At 39.1% G+C, this 17,582-nt stretch overlaps 1 protein-coding gene across 1 annotated transcript; it reads right to left on the bottom strand.

Annotated features, from left to right (window-relative positions):
* Positions 1–496: 496 nt before the first annotated feature.
* Positions 497–6,147, bottom strand: LOC124555487 (E3 ubiquitin-protein ligase RNF6-like). The gene is made up of 2 exons (XM_047129410.1): positions 6,083–6,147; positions 497–2,534 (listed from the first exon to the last, which is right to left on the bottom strand). Exon 2 carries the CDS (start codon positions 2,524–2,526, stop codon positions 925–927), a length of 1,602 nt encoding a protein of 533 aa, XP_046985366.1. The 5' UTR covers positions 2,527–2,534; positions 6,083–6,147; the 3' UTR covers positions 497–924.
* Between the last annotated feature and the right edge of the window lie 11,435 nt (positions 6,148–17,582).

The following is a 17,582-nucleotide window of genomic DNA, read 5'->3' as shown; positions in this document are numbered from 1 at the left end:
AGCTTAATTCAGTCAATATACGAGTTGGAAACCACATGGTGATATACACAGCATTTCCAGTTTTCACATTTTCTGCAATCACTTTAGAAAAACATTTTTTTTCCTTCCTCACAGTTTTTCAGGGACAAAGATTATCAATAAATGGAACAATGGTTACACATGTGGCAGTAACTATTAAGTTACCACAATCTGAAATGTACAACTGTATTTCAGCTACAGTTCATTGAAACAAACTCCAAGTAGGATACTTTTCTCAGATATCAATAGGCCGATAAAGTAAAAACAATGCATATAACATAAAAATCTCAGTTACTATTTGTACAATAAATAAATATATAATCAGTTTATGATACTTTGTTGAGAGTATGAGGCTATAGACACAGTAGACATTGTAATAATAAACAGACATTTAAGTTATGATTTATGAAACCAATAGTGTGTTTACCATTTAATATTCACTACGTTTAAATATCTTTTAATAATCACAAACACTACACAAGTAGTTTCCCAGCACAACTGCTTTCAGCCCCCCCCCCCCTCTCCATATGCATTACAGAAGAGCCATTCAAACAAGTCACAAAAAGTTATTCTTGGTGTGGATGTATTTGGGGACAGTAGAGGGAGAAAATCACTAATTGTACACTACTGAAGCGTTGGTCTACGTGGTATGTTGAAAGAGTGCTAGGACCTCCCTCTTATTCAGACAGCATCCAATCACAGCTGCTGTTAAAAACTACTGTTTGTAAAACTTTTTGCACTGTAACACAGTTGTAAGTAGAGTGTCTGAAAATGATTCTGGAAACATTCAGTCTATATATTTGATTGTATGTAATGGGAATTGATGAAAATACATTCCCATACTGAGTACACAAAAATGTGTCCCAAATCTTCAAATGGATAAATCAGTCGTAATATTCAGTAGCTTCAGTACTCATCAGAATTCATAAATACTTCGAAATCAGTATCAGAGGCTGAAGATTCATTAGCACTGTCATGAGCGATAACAGTGACATCTGCATCTCCAACAACTATTCGGAAACGAGCCCTTTGGTTACCTGGATCATCATCGTTGTCGTCGTCATCATCCGGAAGAATATCAATATCATCATCGTCATCATCATCAGAATCATCATCATCAACAGGCCTTCTGCACATTGGGCAGTTATCATTCTGCTCAAGCCATGGTATTATACAATTTTTGTGGTATAAATGGTCACAAGGCAGCTTATGTACTATTTCATCCAGTACAAAATCTAACAAGCACACTGAACATTTCAGACCCGAGTTAACTTGCTCCTCATTTATTGCAACTTCTGGAAGATCCTTGACCTCACGTTTCTGATTTCCAAATAACATTGCATTCACATAGGCAGCAAAAATTTCATCCATGTACTGCCTCATCTGTGTTCTCAATTGTGTCCGCCAATTTGGTTGAGTTCTTCTACGATGACCAGCAGCTACACTGTAATTTGGTCGCTCACCTCTTGGTCGAAGTGAGTAAGGCTCCCTTTCTTGATTTGTACTGTTTCTTCTGATACCTCGGTCTGGCAAAGCACGACGCCTGAGCCTTGGGCAAGGTTGGTGACTACCAGCTGCCTCGCCATGTTCATCTGCAACACTCATTTCTCTGCCATTTCTGGTTGGGCTGTCTGCCTCTCTGCCACGAGCTACAGGGGCACTTGCCTCCCTATCTTGGCTCTGAGTAGCATTAGTCTCCCTCACATGACTCCGGTGCCTGAGTCTTGGGCAAGGTTGACGACCACCAGCCACCTCACCATGTTCCTCTGTGACACTCATTTCTCTGCCATTCCTGGTTGGACCATTCGCCTCTCTGCCACGAGGTGCAGATGCATTCCCCTCCCTACTGTGGCTATGAGTGTCATTTGTCTCTCTCGCATGGCTGCGAGGAGAACTTGCTACACGAACACGAGTGTACGGAACATCTCTCGTCACACTACGTCCCTGCCTATCACTTGGCACCGTACGACGACTGTGAGAGACATTCACATCCATAGCTTGACTGCAAGTGGCTCTCACTTCTCCATGATGAATGGGAGACATACTTGTCCCCCCAACAGATGGTTGTGGTATAACTGTATCTCTGTCAGATCTTTGTTGTTGTGAACTCTGCTGTTCATCACACTTTTGCAAAACAACAACCTCCCTACCAATTCTTTCATCAGAACTGGCACTGAAGCCTTGTCCATGTGGTGGTCGTGACACCCTGCTACGGGTACGCTGTGTGACTCCTCTTGGCATTAGTTCAAGTGCCGTGTTTGTCCCATCTCCAGGAATGTGCAATGCATCCCACCTGCGAGACCGCGCTGTTGTACTTCTGAGACTATGTGCTGTATGTTCAATTGCACTTGTAGGGTCTTCCATTGCAATGTTATTAGTGCGGTTCTCCAACTGATCTGAAGTACACTCTGAATGAGTTACGGGTTGTACAGGGTTTGACAGCACTCCATTTAATCCCACATTGTGTTTCCTGTAACATCGAGGCTGCTCCACAGCTGCTTCAGACATTAATGGACCTGTGAACAACGATATAGACAAGTAAATTAGCACTGAAGATAGGTAACAGGTGGATGTAGGTGGCTCAGTTTCATCAGATTTGGGGGGGGGGGGACATATTACAATTACTCCTTCAAATTGACAACATGCTCTGGAGTCAAAACAACAAATAAAAAAGAAAGGAACAACATGCGCTCACTTGTAGACAATCCAAAATCGCAAAATACCTTTCGCTATCAACTAGGGGGGGGAGAGGGGGGGAGGGAGGGAGGGAGGGGAGAGAGAGAGAGAGAGAGAGAGAGAGAGAGAGAGAGAGAGAGAGAGAGAGAGAGAGGGGGGGGGGGGGGGAGGGGTTGTAATTCCAACCTCTTCAGCACTGGCTGCCTTGTGCTGAGAGGAGGATCCAAATGCATTAGTTCTGAAGCAGTTGTTACCATATTAGCTATTTTTGTGTGCAGCATGCTCTGAAACTAGGCAGTCAAGTATGTGGTTAGTCAAAGTTTGGTGGTGGTCATTTATCCAAAACAACTGTATAGCTTACATACCCACATAAAATAATCCATATTAATTGCAAGACAACTGGCATATGAAACAGCTGCTTTCACATGTGCCTAACTAGGATCAGATACGAAATGCCTGAGATTGGATTGTGATAAGATGTAGTGGGAGTATATATGAAACATTTTAACAACTGGGCTGTCCACAGGGTAATGACAATGACAAGGCTGGTTCATGACTGTAAGCTATGTCTATGTAGTGTGGCCAATTGGTTGCTATTTTGGAGAATAAAAGTAGGATTTTAGGTGAGAGATTCTTTACTTCACACCACAATGAAAATTAGTTAAAGCTCTAGCAACAGATAATGTTGAGTTTAGCAAAGGCTGAGTGTCAGGGGTTCAAATGGCTCTAAGCATTATGGGACTTGAACATCTGAGATCATCAGTTCGCTAGACTTAGAAACTACTTAAACCTAACTAACCTAAGCACATCATCACACATATCCATGCACAAGGCAGGATTCGAACCTGCTACCGTGGAAGGAACGTGGTTCCAGACTGAAGTGCCTAGAACCGCTCTGCCACATCAGCCGGCTTGAGTGTCAGGGGAAGCGCTAATCAATGAGAAACTTGCACTGGGTCATAGGTTTGTCAGTTTCAGATTACTCCTGAAAATGAAGGTGCCAATATAGTAGGGAAGGTACTTTTTGAGTGTGAATAAAAGGCAACTGTCAAAACAGAGACTGGTATGTGTGATATGGAGGAAGGTTCTTACAGAGCACGGAAGAAGTGAATGTCAGCTCTGACAAAGATTGATCGTTAAGGTGAGAAGAACGAAGTTAAGAAGATTTTGTAGTAAATTCTGACATTCTTAACGAAAAAGCAGAAGATTTCCTTATCATGGATCAAAATCAAGAAGATAGTACCAACGAATGTGAAACAGATATGTGGCTTAAAGTATTGCAGGGAAGATTGTGGTTTAATGTCACATTGACAATCAGGTGGTTAGAGATCGAGAACAATCTCACAGATGGGAAAGAAATTAGCTGTCCTCTAGCAAAGGAATTATCTAACCATTTAACTTAAGTGATTAAGACGAATGGCAGAAGCATAAATATGGATGGTCAGACTGATTTGAATCACAGTCCTCCTGAATAAAAGTTTGGGGTCTTACTATTGCAAACCTCAGTTTAAGATCAGATGAAATTCTACGGTTCCAGAGACTTTAAAAAGTCTAAAACATCTATAATGTTTATATGTAGACTTAAGTGATGAATGAAAATTTGAACCAAGGCAGGGACTCAAACCCAGGGTTCCTGTTCACTAGGCAAATGCACTGGCCACTATGCCACCCTGGCACAGTGGCTTTGCACAACTTCACAAACTACCCTGGCACACCTCCTTCCTCAATCCAAATTCCCATTCATATCTCAGTCCACTTGGTATTCCCCCTACATTCTAACAGCAGTGCAGAGACTTGCCAACTGTATTGGAATAGCACCTCAGCATCCAATGATCTTGCTCTTGCCTGAAACCCAGGCATAGGTGATTTAATCAAGTGAAACTATATGGTTCCAGAGTGACGTAGTGGTTAGCACATCTGCGTAGTGAGCAGGAGACCCAGTTCGAATCCTGACCTCGGTACAAATTTTCATTCGTCACTTCAGTCTGTACATGTACAACACTCTATGGCACTGAGATTGATTAGTATGGCCAAATAGGAAGGTATGCAGCTGCAAGCTTAAGGCATGTAATACACTGAGACAATAGGAATGACATCAGGGAACAATCTTCAGAGACTAGTATTCTGGAGGTGGGAAATGGCTTCTGTTCCAAGCTCGGCTGAGAGTGATGGATGATGTACAATATTCATATTGAGGGACTAAATAACTATATGTGGCAGATGAAATAAATAATCAGCAAATATGTCCGCATGAAGATAGTAAAAGGGCACAATTACTGACACCACCAGCTTACTTACAACTACTACTTTACATCTGATACCTAACACAAACGGGACAGCTCAAGGTAATAGAAAAGTAGAATTAGTTCATGGACAATTCAAGGTAAGATACAGATTGACACACAGTGGCCTGCCATTCTGAAATCACATAGCCATATAATTCAAGATCAGAAGATGCAACAAACTCATATTTACGTATATAAGCTGTTGATTAATGACGACACAATTAGGTAGACAAATTAGGAAAAAATACAAAAACATACATTATAGTATTTAATTATGAATAATTTAAATAATTTACATCGTAGTGGCGAGGTACATTCCGATGTTGAGGCCATACAGAAGCCGGCCGCGGTGGTCTCGCGGTTCTAGGCGCTCAGTCCAGACCCGCGCGACTGCTACGGTTGCAGGTTCGAATCCTGCCTCGGGCATGGATGTGTGTGATGTCCTTAGGTTAGTTAGGTTTAAGTAGTTCTAAGTTCTAGGGGACTGATGACCACAGATGTTAAGTCCCATAGTGCTCAGAGCCATTTGAGCCATACAGATGAGTCTTTAGAACAACAGGAACACAGGTGTGCAGGTAGTGGTAGACGGGGGGGGGTAGTGAGCATGAAAGCAGACTGGTGACCTGTTGTGTGATAGGAATGGTCGGTGGGAAGCGGTGGTGGAGCTTTCTATGGTAACCATTATGTGTTGAACAATAGCTTTAGCAAGGGATCAACCACATTAATAAATTGAATAGAAGTTAAAGAAATATTTAGTAAGATTGAGGACTTATTGTCACGTTGTTGAGTAATTTGTGTTACATGAACTTGTGTACTGAGTTTGGTTTACAATAAAATCATATCTTCCTGTTTTGAAGTGTACCTGCTCTGATATAGCTTGTACTTTCTATCAAAGGACTAATTAGGATGAACATTAATTTGCCACAAACTTTTACTGAAACATATACACCATGTGTCACCTAATTATACAAATAAATTTTTACCTGGTCCTCATCTATTGAAATTTCAGAGACTTTCAGCAAGATGCTGGAGTCCTACACTTAAAGGTAACAAGTAATAATAGTGATGCACCCCTAAGAGCCAAAAGTATTCAGTGCACTTAACTGTTCAACCGGAAGTAGTAGGTTTCGCAATTCTGCTGCCTGATCTGGTGTACCAGCTTGTACCTACGACATAAAAAAAATCTCCTTTTAGTTCACAGTTAACATTGTATGATATTAATTTTTGCACATTCAGAAATATTGATCATTAAAGCTTGTTATTTATTTCTCTGATGTTGTATCATGTATTCTCTACAGATGTAGAATTCTCAGAAGTTTTACCAAAATTAAGAAACAGTCTTCTTTACTTTTAGGAAACATTAATTATTACAACCAAGACGAGTAATTTTGTATACAAAAAGAAACATACACCTAAGGATATTCTGATTAGTGAACAGAAAGGACTGACACAAAGGAAAGTAAAAGTTTGCGTAAGAAGCTGGGGTGTGTGCTTGTGGCTGATGTACTGTGGTAATTCTTTAATGGAGAAAACAATAAGACAGACCGACTGCTAAACTGCAGAAACAATGTGGCTACACAAAGATGTTCACTAGTAATTATCGTTGGTGTCCCACGCATGTACATTGTTACAGTGAGAGGCGACCGGGGAAAAAAAAAAAACGAACCACAATGGATACATATTAATTAGACAGCAAACTAACAGGGGTGCTGCCCTGCTCATCATCACTGATTTTGTCCAAATTTATGGGATATAAAGGGCTAGAAAAAAATGAAAGAGACTGAAGTGGAGATCCAGATGGCCAAACGTTTAGAGAAAATAGCGTTTTTAATTCAGGTCAAGTGAGGGATCAGCCATTTATCTCAACACTATTTCCACATAGCGGCTGGCGCAGTGGAAAGAGTACAGAACAGTAATCCCAGGATGGTGGGGGTCAAGTCTCTATGAGGGAACGTATTTTTTTATTTCCCATTTTCACATGAATTGCACTGAAAGCGCAATGTACTATAAAATCTTTATGGTAAATTATTGCCAACGGTCAATGCATGCCTAGACAGTACTGGCTCTTTTGGACCATGGATTCAAACATGGTGGATTATTAGGTGGCATAAGATAGGAATGTCATCACTACTTTGGCCACTCTGGGAAACTTGCAACAGCATTTTACAAAAATCTTGACTGGTGAAATGAAGCCCTTAGTGCAGGAGAACAAATTTTTTCTGTTAAATCTTCAGGGAACAAATCCCCAATTACACACAAATTTTTTTAGGACAAAGGATTTCCATCGTGCAGTATTAAATTAACCCCCCCCCCCCCACCACCACCACCACCACCACCACCACCACCACATTACAAACTCACATCCTGAGAAGACTTCATCAAAATGCTTTACACTGTACACCACCACCAGCTATCCTCACCAATATTTGGTGAAATGATACATTACACACAGTTTGCTGCCAAATTGTGTGATTAAGAGTGAACCTTTAATGAATGTAAACCAAGATTGTTTTCTACAGAAACTTTAAAATAACCACGCAATAGTAAAAATGCGGTGTTTATACAGGGTGTATACGTGGACAAGGAAAAAAAAATTCCTGGATTTTTCCCGGATCTCCCGGTTAAAAATACATTTTCTCCCAGGTGAAAATACACTTTTTTCATTGTAAGTGACAGTATACTTTCTCTCGGATCTGTAAAACTTATCCTTTGAATGAACATGGTTTTATACAGCAGCGTAGAATTTCCCTGCGCTTTAGGAAACGAAACTCGGGGGGGAGGGAACACATTTTGGAAAGATCTTTGATGTGCAGCAACATGTACGTTGCATATTTTTGTGTTATGAAAGTATAAATTAGGTTTCCACCAACAGGAAAAGTTAATGGTTTAAATTAATATTCATAGTGTTGCTATAGGAAAAGCAAAGCTTTCGCATATAATATTTATCTCTAAGATTAATAAGCTACAAGAGAAGCTAAGCTTTCACATATAATGTTGATCTGTTTAGCGCATATTACACTTTAAGAGACATCACACAAATAGACGAGTAAAATTTTTAATAGCGACAAATCTCTGATCTTCTGGGCTCGAAATTCTTCTAAATGGCTCGTCATCAACGAGTTGATTTTTAAAAGAGAGAAAACGTTCTGTGATTTAAGAAATTCATCGTACATTCTCGCACATAGTTCATCATGTGTAAAACGCAAATTTACTTTGAAAATAACTTTTTTCGAACAACAATTCGCAATATTTTCCTGCGACCTGTTAGAAATAGATTCATTTCAGCAGTTTCCAGAGAGACCCAGATAAGAAACGTTACCGCGCTTGCACAGCTACCCTTACAGTGCACATTCATATGTCCAGATTCCCAATGACGTAGGCCTCGGCCTGACAGGAAGCTTTTCAGTGTGGTTTTCGTGACGTAAATTTTCTTAGAGTACCAGTACTGTATTATCTCATGTTTTCTTCTTTATTATGACATAATCCCATATGTGCTAGAAGATGAAAACGTGCACTTGAAATGCAGCGAACAGTTGAAACTAACCAATAGTGTGGAATTAAACACTTCGTTTCAAATACATTGGCTGCCTCAGCAGGAAAGCTTAATAAAAGCCAAATTTCTTTAGCAAACCGACAAAACTAACTTTATTGTTCTGCAAGGTGACTAATGCGTAACTGTCAGAAAGGCGGAAATAAAATAAAATAAAATCTACAACTAGTAACATATTTTGGCCTTCCGTAATTAAAGTATGCAGTGCAGTGCCACACCTCTTCAAACAACATTCTTATACCGCACGTCACTGTATTTCGCTCTGTGGAATTCAAGGGTGTATATTTTGTAATGGATGTCCTCAAACTATTTCAGGACAGTGGAAATTAAACACCCTGCCCTCTTTTTATAATAAAAACACCTCGCAATTAGTACTGGGTAGGATTATTTGTAACCAGGACAACAAGAATTCTTCAGAAAATCTGGACTCTTTATTGCCTATTAACTAGTAACTTGCTCTTCTGTGTGACAAAATTAAAGATAGGATACCTAAAACTAGTAAAGACAAGAAACAGGCAAGACAGTACATATTTCTTCAATCCTTAGGCCCTAGCAACTTTTCTCTCTAATCTTGCTACAGCTTTACATGGCATGCTTTCCTTTCAGCAAAAGAACTATCACCTTATAAAGTTCGTCAAACGTTTTGCTACATGAAAAATAGAAATGTCGTCGTCTAATACCGAAAAATCTGTTAATACAAATAGTATCCAAGACTGGTATGGTTTCTCGATCTGATTACGTCTATTTTGTCACTGTGTGCTGGATAAAACAGAATAGGCCTTTCTAATATTGCATCAATTGCAACATACACCAAATATGCGAGACTGTTTTGGCAATGATGATCATTTTAATAATACGACAGAATACAATTCACTTAGCACCAGAACGAAATACCTATTTGGACTACTACAAGCAAAAGGCTTTACATTAGGAAATAGTTTCACATTTCATTCATATGCTCCAGTTTCTCACGCACGAGACCGAAAAGCAGTAGTAACAAATTTTTGTATAAATTTGAAATCGTCATATTCTTCCATAATTTGTGAGATTCCCCGTTTCTTCTTCTGTGTTCTAACAGTCTTATCACTAGTTCTGTAACTATTTCTACCACTGTCAAAACTCATTCTCCGGTTAACTTTATTAACCCTGCCACAATCACCGGTTTAGTTCTGCAGCGATTATTCTCTGGTTAGGCGTTATTACGTCTTCGTGCAGTGCGTTTTCCGCGCTACTCAGAATGGAACTTAAGCGGCTGCTAGCTGGGGACTACAAATGGCCCTGTCTAGTGTAACGATCTGGTCAAATTATTCTGTCTTTCAAGGCTGTTTCCACAATTTGAGATAAGACAGCTGTGATAGTAATTGGCCTGTAATTTGCAGGATTTTCCTCATCACCACCCTTATAAATGGGCACAACCCTAATCTTTTTCAGATATTTAGGAAATATCCCATTTTATGTGGCTGAGTTTATTAAATCTGTCAGATATCTCACTAACCACTGAGAACAGTACTTCACTACCCAGGTAGGTATCCAATGAAGACATTCTGTGTTTTTGGACTTTAAGAGTGTGTCTTATTTTTGCTATCTCTGGTTAACTTGTTGCCATTGGAATAAAATATTCTGCAATATTGGATATCTTATACATATTGCTTGGCGTTTAGGAACTATTGTAAAGCGTTATAAATTTTCCAGTACTCCAACTTGATGTGGATCAAAAATATTGCTGATATCATTTGGATCCCTACATTCCTTAGCATCTTTCTCTAAAATTGTGAGACCATACCATCTTCAAAATGTTTTTAGATGTTGAAATTTCATTCTGGTAAAATTTAAATTTAGTTTCTCTGTTAATTCTACTGTAGGCTCTCCTCTTTTCGTTATATGTGTCAATGTTAGCTGTAGCTTTATCTGGCAATTTTTATATGCCATTTTTAGATTCTCCATTGCTTTTATATCTGAGGTGATCCAATGCTTAGTAATTCCCTTATTTAGACTCCTGGATACAATGGGGCAAGCAATTATTATACTAGCATAGTTTCAAGCAAAAATGCTCTCATTAACATTATGTATGGAATGTTTTTCCTTCCAATCTTTCCCCTTTACTAATGTATGTAGTCTGCTTTTTCAGCTGTATAGATTCTAGTAGTAGTTCTACTCAGTTAACATTTATTCCTTGTATTTCAAGTACTTGTCCATAAAGGTCTGAGATAGCAGCGTTTATTACTTGCTCTTTTTGTCTGCCCTGAGGAATATTAGTAATTGCGTGATAACGTCAGTGTTTGTGAGGTCTGGCAACATCTTGTTGGGCTTTGTACACCTAACTGGAGATTGTAGGCATTGATCAGATAACAGAAACTTCTTGTGTGGCAACAGTCTTTTAATGTATCAATATTTAGGTCCCCCACTACAACTATATAATGGAATTACCTTATCTAAAAATACTTGTAATTCTTTTAAAATGTTGTTTATTGATGAGCTAGGTGATCTCCACAGCCCCAATATCAGGAATTTGCCGTGGGAGAGCCAGTCCTGACAAAACTCTACCATCTGGTGAGCAAGATGTATGAGACAGGCGAAATACCATCAGACTTCAAGAAGAATATAATAATTCCAATCCCAAAGAAAGCAGGTGTTGACAGATGTGAAAACTACCAAACTATCAGTTTAATAAGTCACAGTTTCAAAACACTAACACGAATTCTTTACAGACGAATGGAAAAACTAGTAGAAGCCGACCTCGGGGAAGATCAGTTTGGATTCCGTAGAAATGTTGGAACACGTGAGGCAATACTGACCTTAAGACTTATCTTAAAAGAAAGATTAAGGAAAGGCAAACCTACGTTTCTAGCATTTGTAGACCTAGAGGAAGCTTTTGACAATGTTGACTGGAATACTCTCTTTCAAATTCTAAAGGTGGCAGGGGTAAAATACAGGGAACGAAAGGCTATTTACAATTAGTACAGAAACCAGATGGTAGTTATAAGAGTCCAGGGACAAGAAAGGGAAGCAGCGGTTGGGAGGGGAGTGAGACAGAATTGTGGCCTCTCCCCGATGTTATTCAATCTGTATATTGAGCAAGCAGTAAAGGAAACAAAAGAAAAATTCGGAGTAGGTATTAAAATCCATGGAGAAGAAATAAAAACTTTGAGGTTCACCGATGACATTGTAATTCTGTCAGAGACAGCAAAGGACTTGGAAGAGCAGTTGAACGGAATGGACAGTGTCTTGAAAGGAGGATACAAGATGAACATCAACAGAAGCAAAACGAGGACAATGGAATGTAGTCGAATTAAGTCGGGTGATGCTGAGGGAATTAGATTAGGAAATGCGACACTTAAAGTAGTAAAGGAGTTTTGCGATTTGGGGAACAAAATAACTGATGATGGTCGAAGTGGAGAGGATATAAAATGTAGACTGGCAATGGCAAGGAAAGCGTTTCTGAAGAAGAGAAATTTGTTAACATCGAGTATAGATTTAAGTGTCAGGAAGTCATTTCTGAAAGTATTTATATGCAGTGTAGCCATGTATGGAAGTGAAACATGGACGATAAATAGTTCGGACAAAAAGAGAATAGAAGCTTTCGAAGTGGGGTGCTGCAGAAGAATGCTGAAGATTGGATGGGTAGATCACGTAACTAATGAGGATGTATTGAATAGGATTGGGGAGAAGAGGAGTTTGTGGGACAACTTGACTAGAAGAAGGGACCAGTTGGTAGGACATGTTTTGAGGCATCAAGGGATCACAAATTTAGCATTGGAGGGCAGCGTGGAAGGTAAAAATTGTAGAGGGAGACCAAGAGATGTATACACTAAGCAGATTCGGAAGGATGTATCTTGCAGTAGGTACTGGGAGATGAAGAAGCTTGCACAGGATAGAGTAGCATGGAGAGCTGCATCAAACCAGTCTCAGGACTGAAGACAACAACAACAACAATATATCTTTGAGAAATATATGTTAATATATATTTCTCAGCCATTCCTCTTAAATCTTTAACTACGTGTCGTACCAAGTATTTAATAATACTTTCACAAAAACCATAAAAACAAAAAGCAAATGAAAATGTGGGATTGGAAATAAATGTAAGGCATACATGACAACTTATTATATAAAATCACTTTTATTACATTACAATCGACAATTTACATGTGCTGGGGCGATGATAATCGTGAAAAATGGAAAAGCAGTAATTTATTCGGCATCCTTTACAAGTTGTAACAGGGTGTATATGACCCGGGAGATCCGGGAAAAACCCGGGAATTTTTTCATCCGAGAGAAAACCGGGAAAACCCGGGGATTTTTAGAATTCCGGGAATTTTTTGTTGTTTTAGTTTTCAGTTAAATTTTTGTAATTTTGACTGGTAAGAACTGGTACTCTAAACAAAGAATATTACTGTATCCCGCTATTGCAGAATAATACTGCAGCATTAAAACATGAACGAGAGAAAAAAACGAAAATAAAACTTAAATTGCAAAGGAAATGCGCCATATAAAACAACAGTGCTCGTACGAGCATCTGCGAACAGCAAAATGTGTCGAAGGCTTTCGGAAGACTACGCAATGCTTTGTAACAACAAACTGCCTCCAATGAGCGTGACGTCACAACTGTTTACATTCGACTCATTTAATCAGTTACAAGTGGGCTCATACACATGCGCAGTTAAGTCGCATACAAGTGGTACCTTCTCCCGCTTCTGGTTACAGAAATGTGGCTGTTGGGTGCGTAAGCAGCAGTAGCTTCAACCAGCCATATGGTATCCGAAAAATTTTACTGGCGTGCCCAAGCTGCCAGATTCATGCGTGCGCAGCAGGCCCGGATCTCTTGGGGGGGGGGGGGGGGGGGGGGGGGGGGGTGGAAGCAAACCGGGGTATCTGAACCGGGCGGCAATTTCGCAGGCAGGGGGCATATTCATATTCTTGAGGAAAAACCTTGTTTCACTAAGCAACTAGCATCCAGCGCACGTCGGTCTGTCATTTACTCATATGATTTTGAAATGCACCCTTGCTGGTTTTGGGACACATTTTAAGTTGATTTCTGAATCAATTATAAGTTGATTTTTTTGAATGCGTGCATAGTGTACGTGATGTCTCTGCCAGGGGAATCCTCGTCACATCTAGAAATAAACTTTCCTGCAGACAATATGGGACGGGGCTATGCGAGCTGAGCGGAATAAAGCCGAACCAGTGAATGCCAACTGCTGCTTGTTTATGTGGTTGATTCGGTTTGCAAATGCTCAGCGTTGTTATAATTACTAGCGAAATCCACAGATTCAGACTACCGGAATGGAAATAAACGACTACCAGGAATAACAAGTGAGAAAGATTACGTATTATCTTCTCGGTGTATCCAAGAAAGTGAAATTTTCACAGAAAATATTTGACCAGATCGTTACACTAGACAGGGCCATTTGTAGTCCCCAGCTAGCAGCCGCTTAAGTTCCATTCTGAGTAGCGCGGAGAACGCATTGCACGAAGACGTAATAACGCCTAACCAGAGAATAATCGCTGCAGAACTAAACCGGTGATTGTGGCAGGGTTAATAAAGTTAACCGGAGAATGAGTTTTGACAGTGGTAGAAATAGTTACAGAACTAGTGATAAGACTGTTAGAACACAGAAGAAGAAACGGGGAATCTCACAAATTATGGAAGAATATGACGATTTCAAATTTATACAAAAATTTGTTACTACTGCTTTTCGGTCTCGTGCGTGAGAAACTGGAGCATATGAATGAAATGTGAAACTATTTCCTAATGTAAAGCCTTTTGCTTGTAGTAGTCCAAATAGGTATTTCGTTCTGGTGCTAAGTGAATTATATTCTGTCGTATTATTAAAATGATCATCATTGCCAAAACAGTCTCGCATATTTGGTGTATGTTGCAATTGATGCAATATTAGAAAGGCCTATTCTGTTTTATCCAGCACACAGTGACAAAATAGACGTAATCAGATCGAGAAACCATACCAGTCTTGGATACTATTTGTATTAACAGATTTTTCGGTATTAGACGACGACATTTCTATTTTTCATGTAGCAAAACGTTTGACGAACTTTATAAGGTGATAGTTCTTTTGCTGAAAGGAAAGCATGCCATGTAAAGCTGTAGCAAGATTAGAGAGAAAAGTTGCTAGGGCCTAAGGATTGAAGAAATATGTACTGTCTTGCCTGTTTCTTGTCTTTACTAGTTTTAGGTATCCTATCTTTAATTTTGTCACACAGAAGAGCAAGTTACTAGTTAATAGGCAATAAAGAGTCCAGATTTTCTGAAGAATTCTTGTTGTCCTGGTTACAAATAATCCTACCCAGTACTAATTGCGAGGTGTTTTTATTATAAAAAGAGGGCAGGGTGTTTAATTTCCACTGTCCTGAAATAGTTTGAGGACATCCATTACAAAATATACACCCTTGAATTCCACAGAGCGAAATACAGTGACGTGCGGTATAAGAATGTTGTTTGAAGAGGTGTGGCACTGCACTGCATACTTTAATTACGGAAGGCCAAAATATGTTACTAGTTGTAGATTTTATTTTATTTTATTTCCGCCTTTCTGACAGTTACGCATTAGTCACCTTGCAGAACAATAAAGTTAGTTTTGTCGGTTTGCTAAAGAAATTTGGCTTTTATTAAGCTTTCCTGCTGAGGCAGCCAATGTATTTGAAACGAAGTGTTTAATTCCACACTATTGGTTAGTTTCAACTGTTCGCTGCATTTCAAGTGCACGTTTTCATCTTCTAGCACATATGGGATTATGTCATAATAAAGAAGAAAACATGAGATAATACAGTACTGGTACTCTAAGAAAATTTACGTCACGAAAACCACACTGAAAAGCTTCCTGTCAGGCCGAGGCCTACGTCATTGGGAATCTGGACATATGAATGTGCACTGTAAGGGTAGCTGTGCAAGCGCGGTAACGTTTCTTATCTGGGTCTCTCTGGAAACTGCTGAAATGAATCTATTTCTAACAGGTCGCAGGAAAATATTGCGAATTGTTGTTCGAAAAAAGTTATTTTCAAAGTAAATTTGCGTTTTACACATGATGAACTATGTGCGAGAATGTACGATGAATTTCTTAAATCACAGAACGTTTTCTCTCTTTTAAAAATCAACTCGTTGATGACGAGCCATTTAGAAGAATTTCGAGCCCAGAAGATCAGAGATTTGTCGCTATTAAAAATTTTACTCGTCTATTTGTGTGATGTCTCTTAAAGTGTAATATGCGCTAAACAGATCAACATTATATGTGAAAGCTTAGCTTCTCTTGTAGCTTATTAATCTTAGAGATAAATATTATATGCGAAAGCTTTGCTTTTCCTATAGCAACACTATGAATATTAATTTAAACCATTAACTTTTCCTGTTGGTGGAAACCTAATTTATACTTTCATAACACAAAAATATGCAACGTACATGTTGCTGCACATCAAAGATCTTTCCAAAATGTGTTCCCTCCCCCCGAGTTTCGTTTCCTAAAGCGCAGGGAAATTCTACGCTGCTGTATAAAACCATGTCCATTCAAAGGATAAGTTTTACAGATCCGAGAGAAAGTATACTGTCACTTACAATGAAAAAAGTGTATTTTCACCTGGGAGAAAATGTATTTTTAACCGGGAGATCCGGGAAAAATCCAGGAATTTTTTTTTCCTTGTCCACGTATACACCCTGTATAAACACCGCATTTTTACTATTGCGTGGTTATTTTAAAGTTTCTGTAGAAAACAATCTTGGTTTACATTCATTAAAGGTTCACTCTTAATCACACAATTTGGCAGCAAACTGTGTGTAATGTATCATTTCACCAAATATTGGTGAGGATAGCTGGTGGTGGTGTACAGTGTAAAGCATTTTGATGAAGTCTTCTCAGGATGTGAGTTTGCAATGTGGTGGTGGTGGTGGTGGTGGTGGGGGGGGGGGGGGGGGTTAATTTAATACTGCACGATGGAAATCCTTTGTCCTAAAAAAATTTGTGTGTAATTGGGGATTTGTTCCCTGAAGATTTAACAGAAAAAATTTGTTCTCCTGCACTAAGGGCTTCATTTCACCAGTCAAGATTTTTGTAAAATGCTGTTGCAAGTTTCCCAGAGTGGCCAAAGTAGTGATGACATTCCTATCTTATGCCACCTAATAATCCACCATGTTTGAATCCATGGTCCAAAAGAGCCAGTACTGTCTAGGCATGCATTGACCGTTGGCAATAATTTACCATAAAGGTTTTATAGTACATTGCGCTTTCAGTGCAATTCATGTGAAAATGGGAAATAAAAAAATACGTTCCCTCATAGAGACTTGACCCCCACCATCCTGGGATTACTGTTCTGTACTCTTTCCACTGCGCCAGCCGCTATGTGGAAATAGTGTTGAGATAAATGGCTGATCCCTCACTTGACCTGAATTAAAAACGCTATTTTCTCTAAACGTTTGGCCATCTGGATCTCCACTTCAGTCTCTTTCATTTTTTTCTAGCCCTTTATATCCCATAAATTTGGACAAAATCAGTGATGATGAGCAGGGCAGCACCCCTGTTAGTTTGCTGTCTAATTAATATGTATCCATTGTGGTTCGTTTTTTTTTTTTCCCCGGTCGCCTCTCACTGTAACAATGTACATGCGTGGGACACCAACGATAATTACTAGTGAACATCTTTGTGTAGCCACATTGTTTCTGCAGTTTAGCAGTCGGTCTGTCTTATTGTTTTCTCCATTAAAGAATTACCACAGTACATCAGCCACAAGCACACACCCCAGCTTCTTACGCAAACTTTTACTTTCCTTTGTGTCAGTCCTTTCTGTTCACTAATCAGAATATCCTTAGGTGTATGTTTCTTTTTGTATACAAAATTACTCGTCTTGGTTGTAATAATTAATGTTTCCTAAAAGTAAAGAAGACTGTTTCTTAATTTTGGTAAAACTTCTGAGAATTCTACATCTGTAGAGAATACATGATACAACATCAGAGAAATAAATAACAAGCTTTAATGATCAATATTTCTGAATGTGCAAAAATTAATATCATACAATGTTAACTGTGAACTAAAAGGAGATTTTTTTTATGTCGT

This window comes from Schistocerca americana, chromosome X, assembly GCF_021461395.2.
Source record: "Schistocerca americana isolate TAMUIC-IGC-003095 chromosome X, iqSchAmer2.1, whole genome shotgun sequence".
Classification (NCBI taxonomy): domain Eukaryota; kingdom Metazoa; phylum Arthropoda; class Insecta; order Orthoptera; family Acrididae; genus Schistocerca; species Schistocerca americana.
This window is presented reverse-complemented; position numbering and strand designations above follow the sequence as displayed.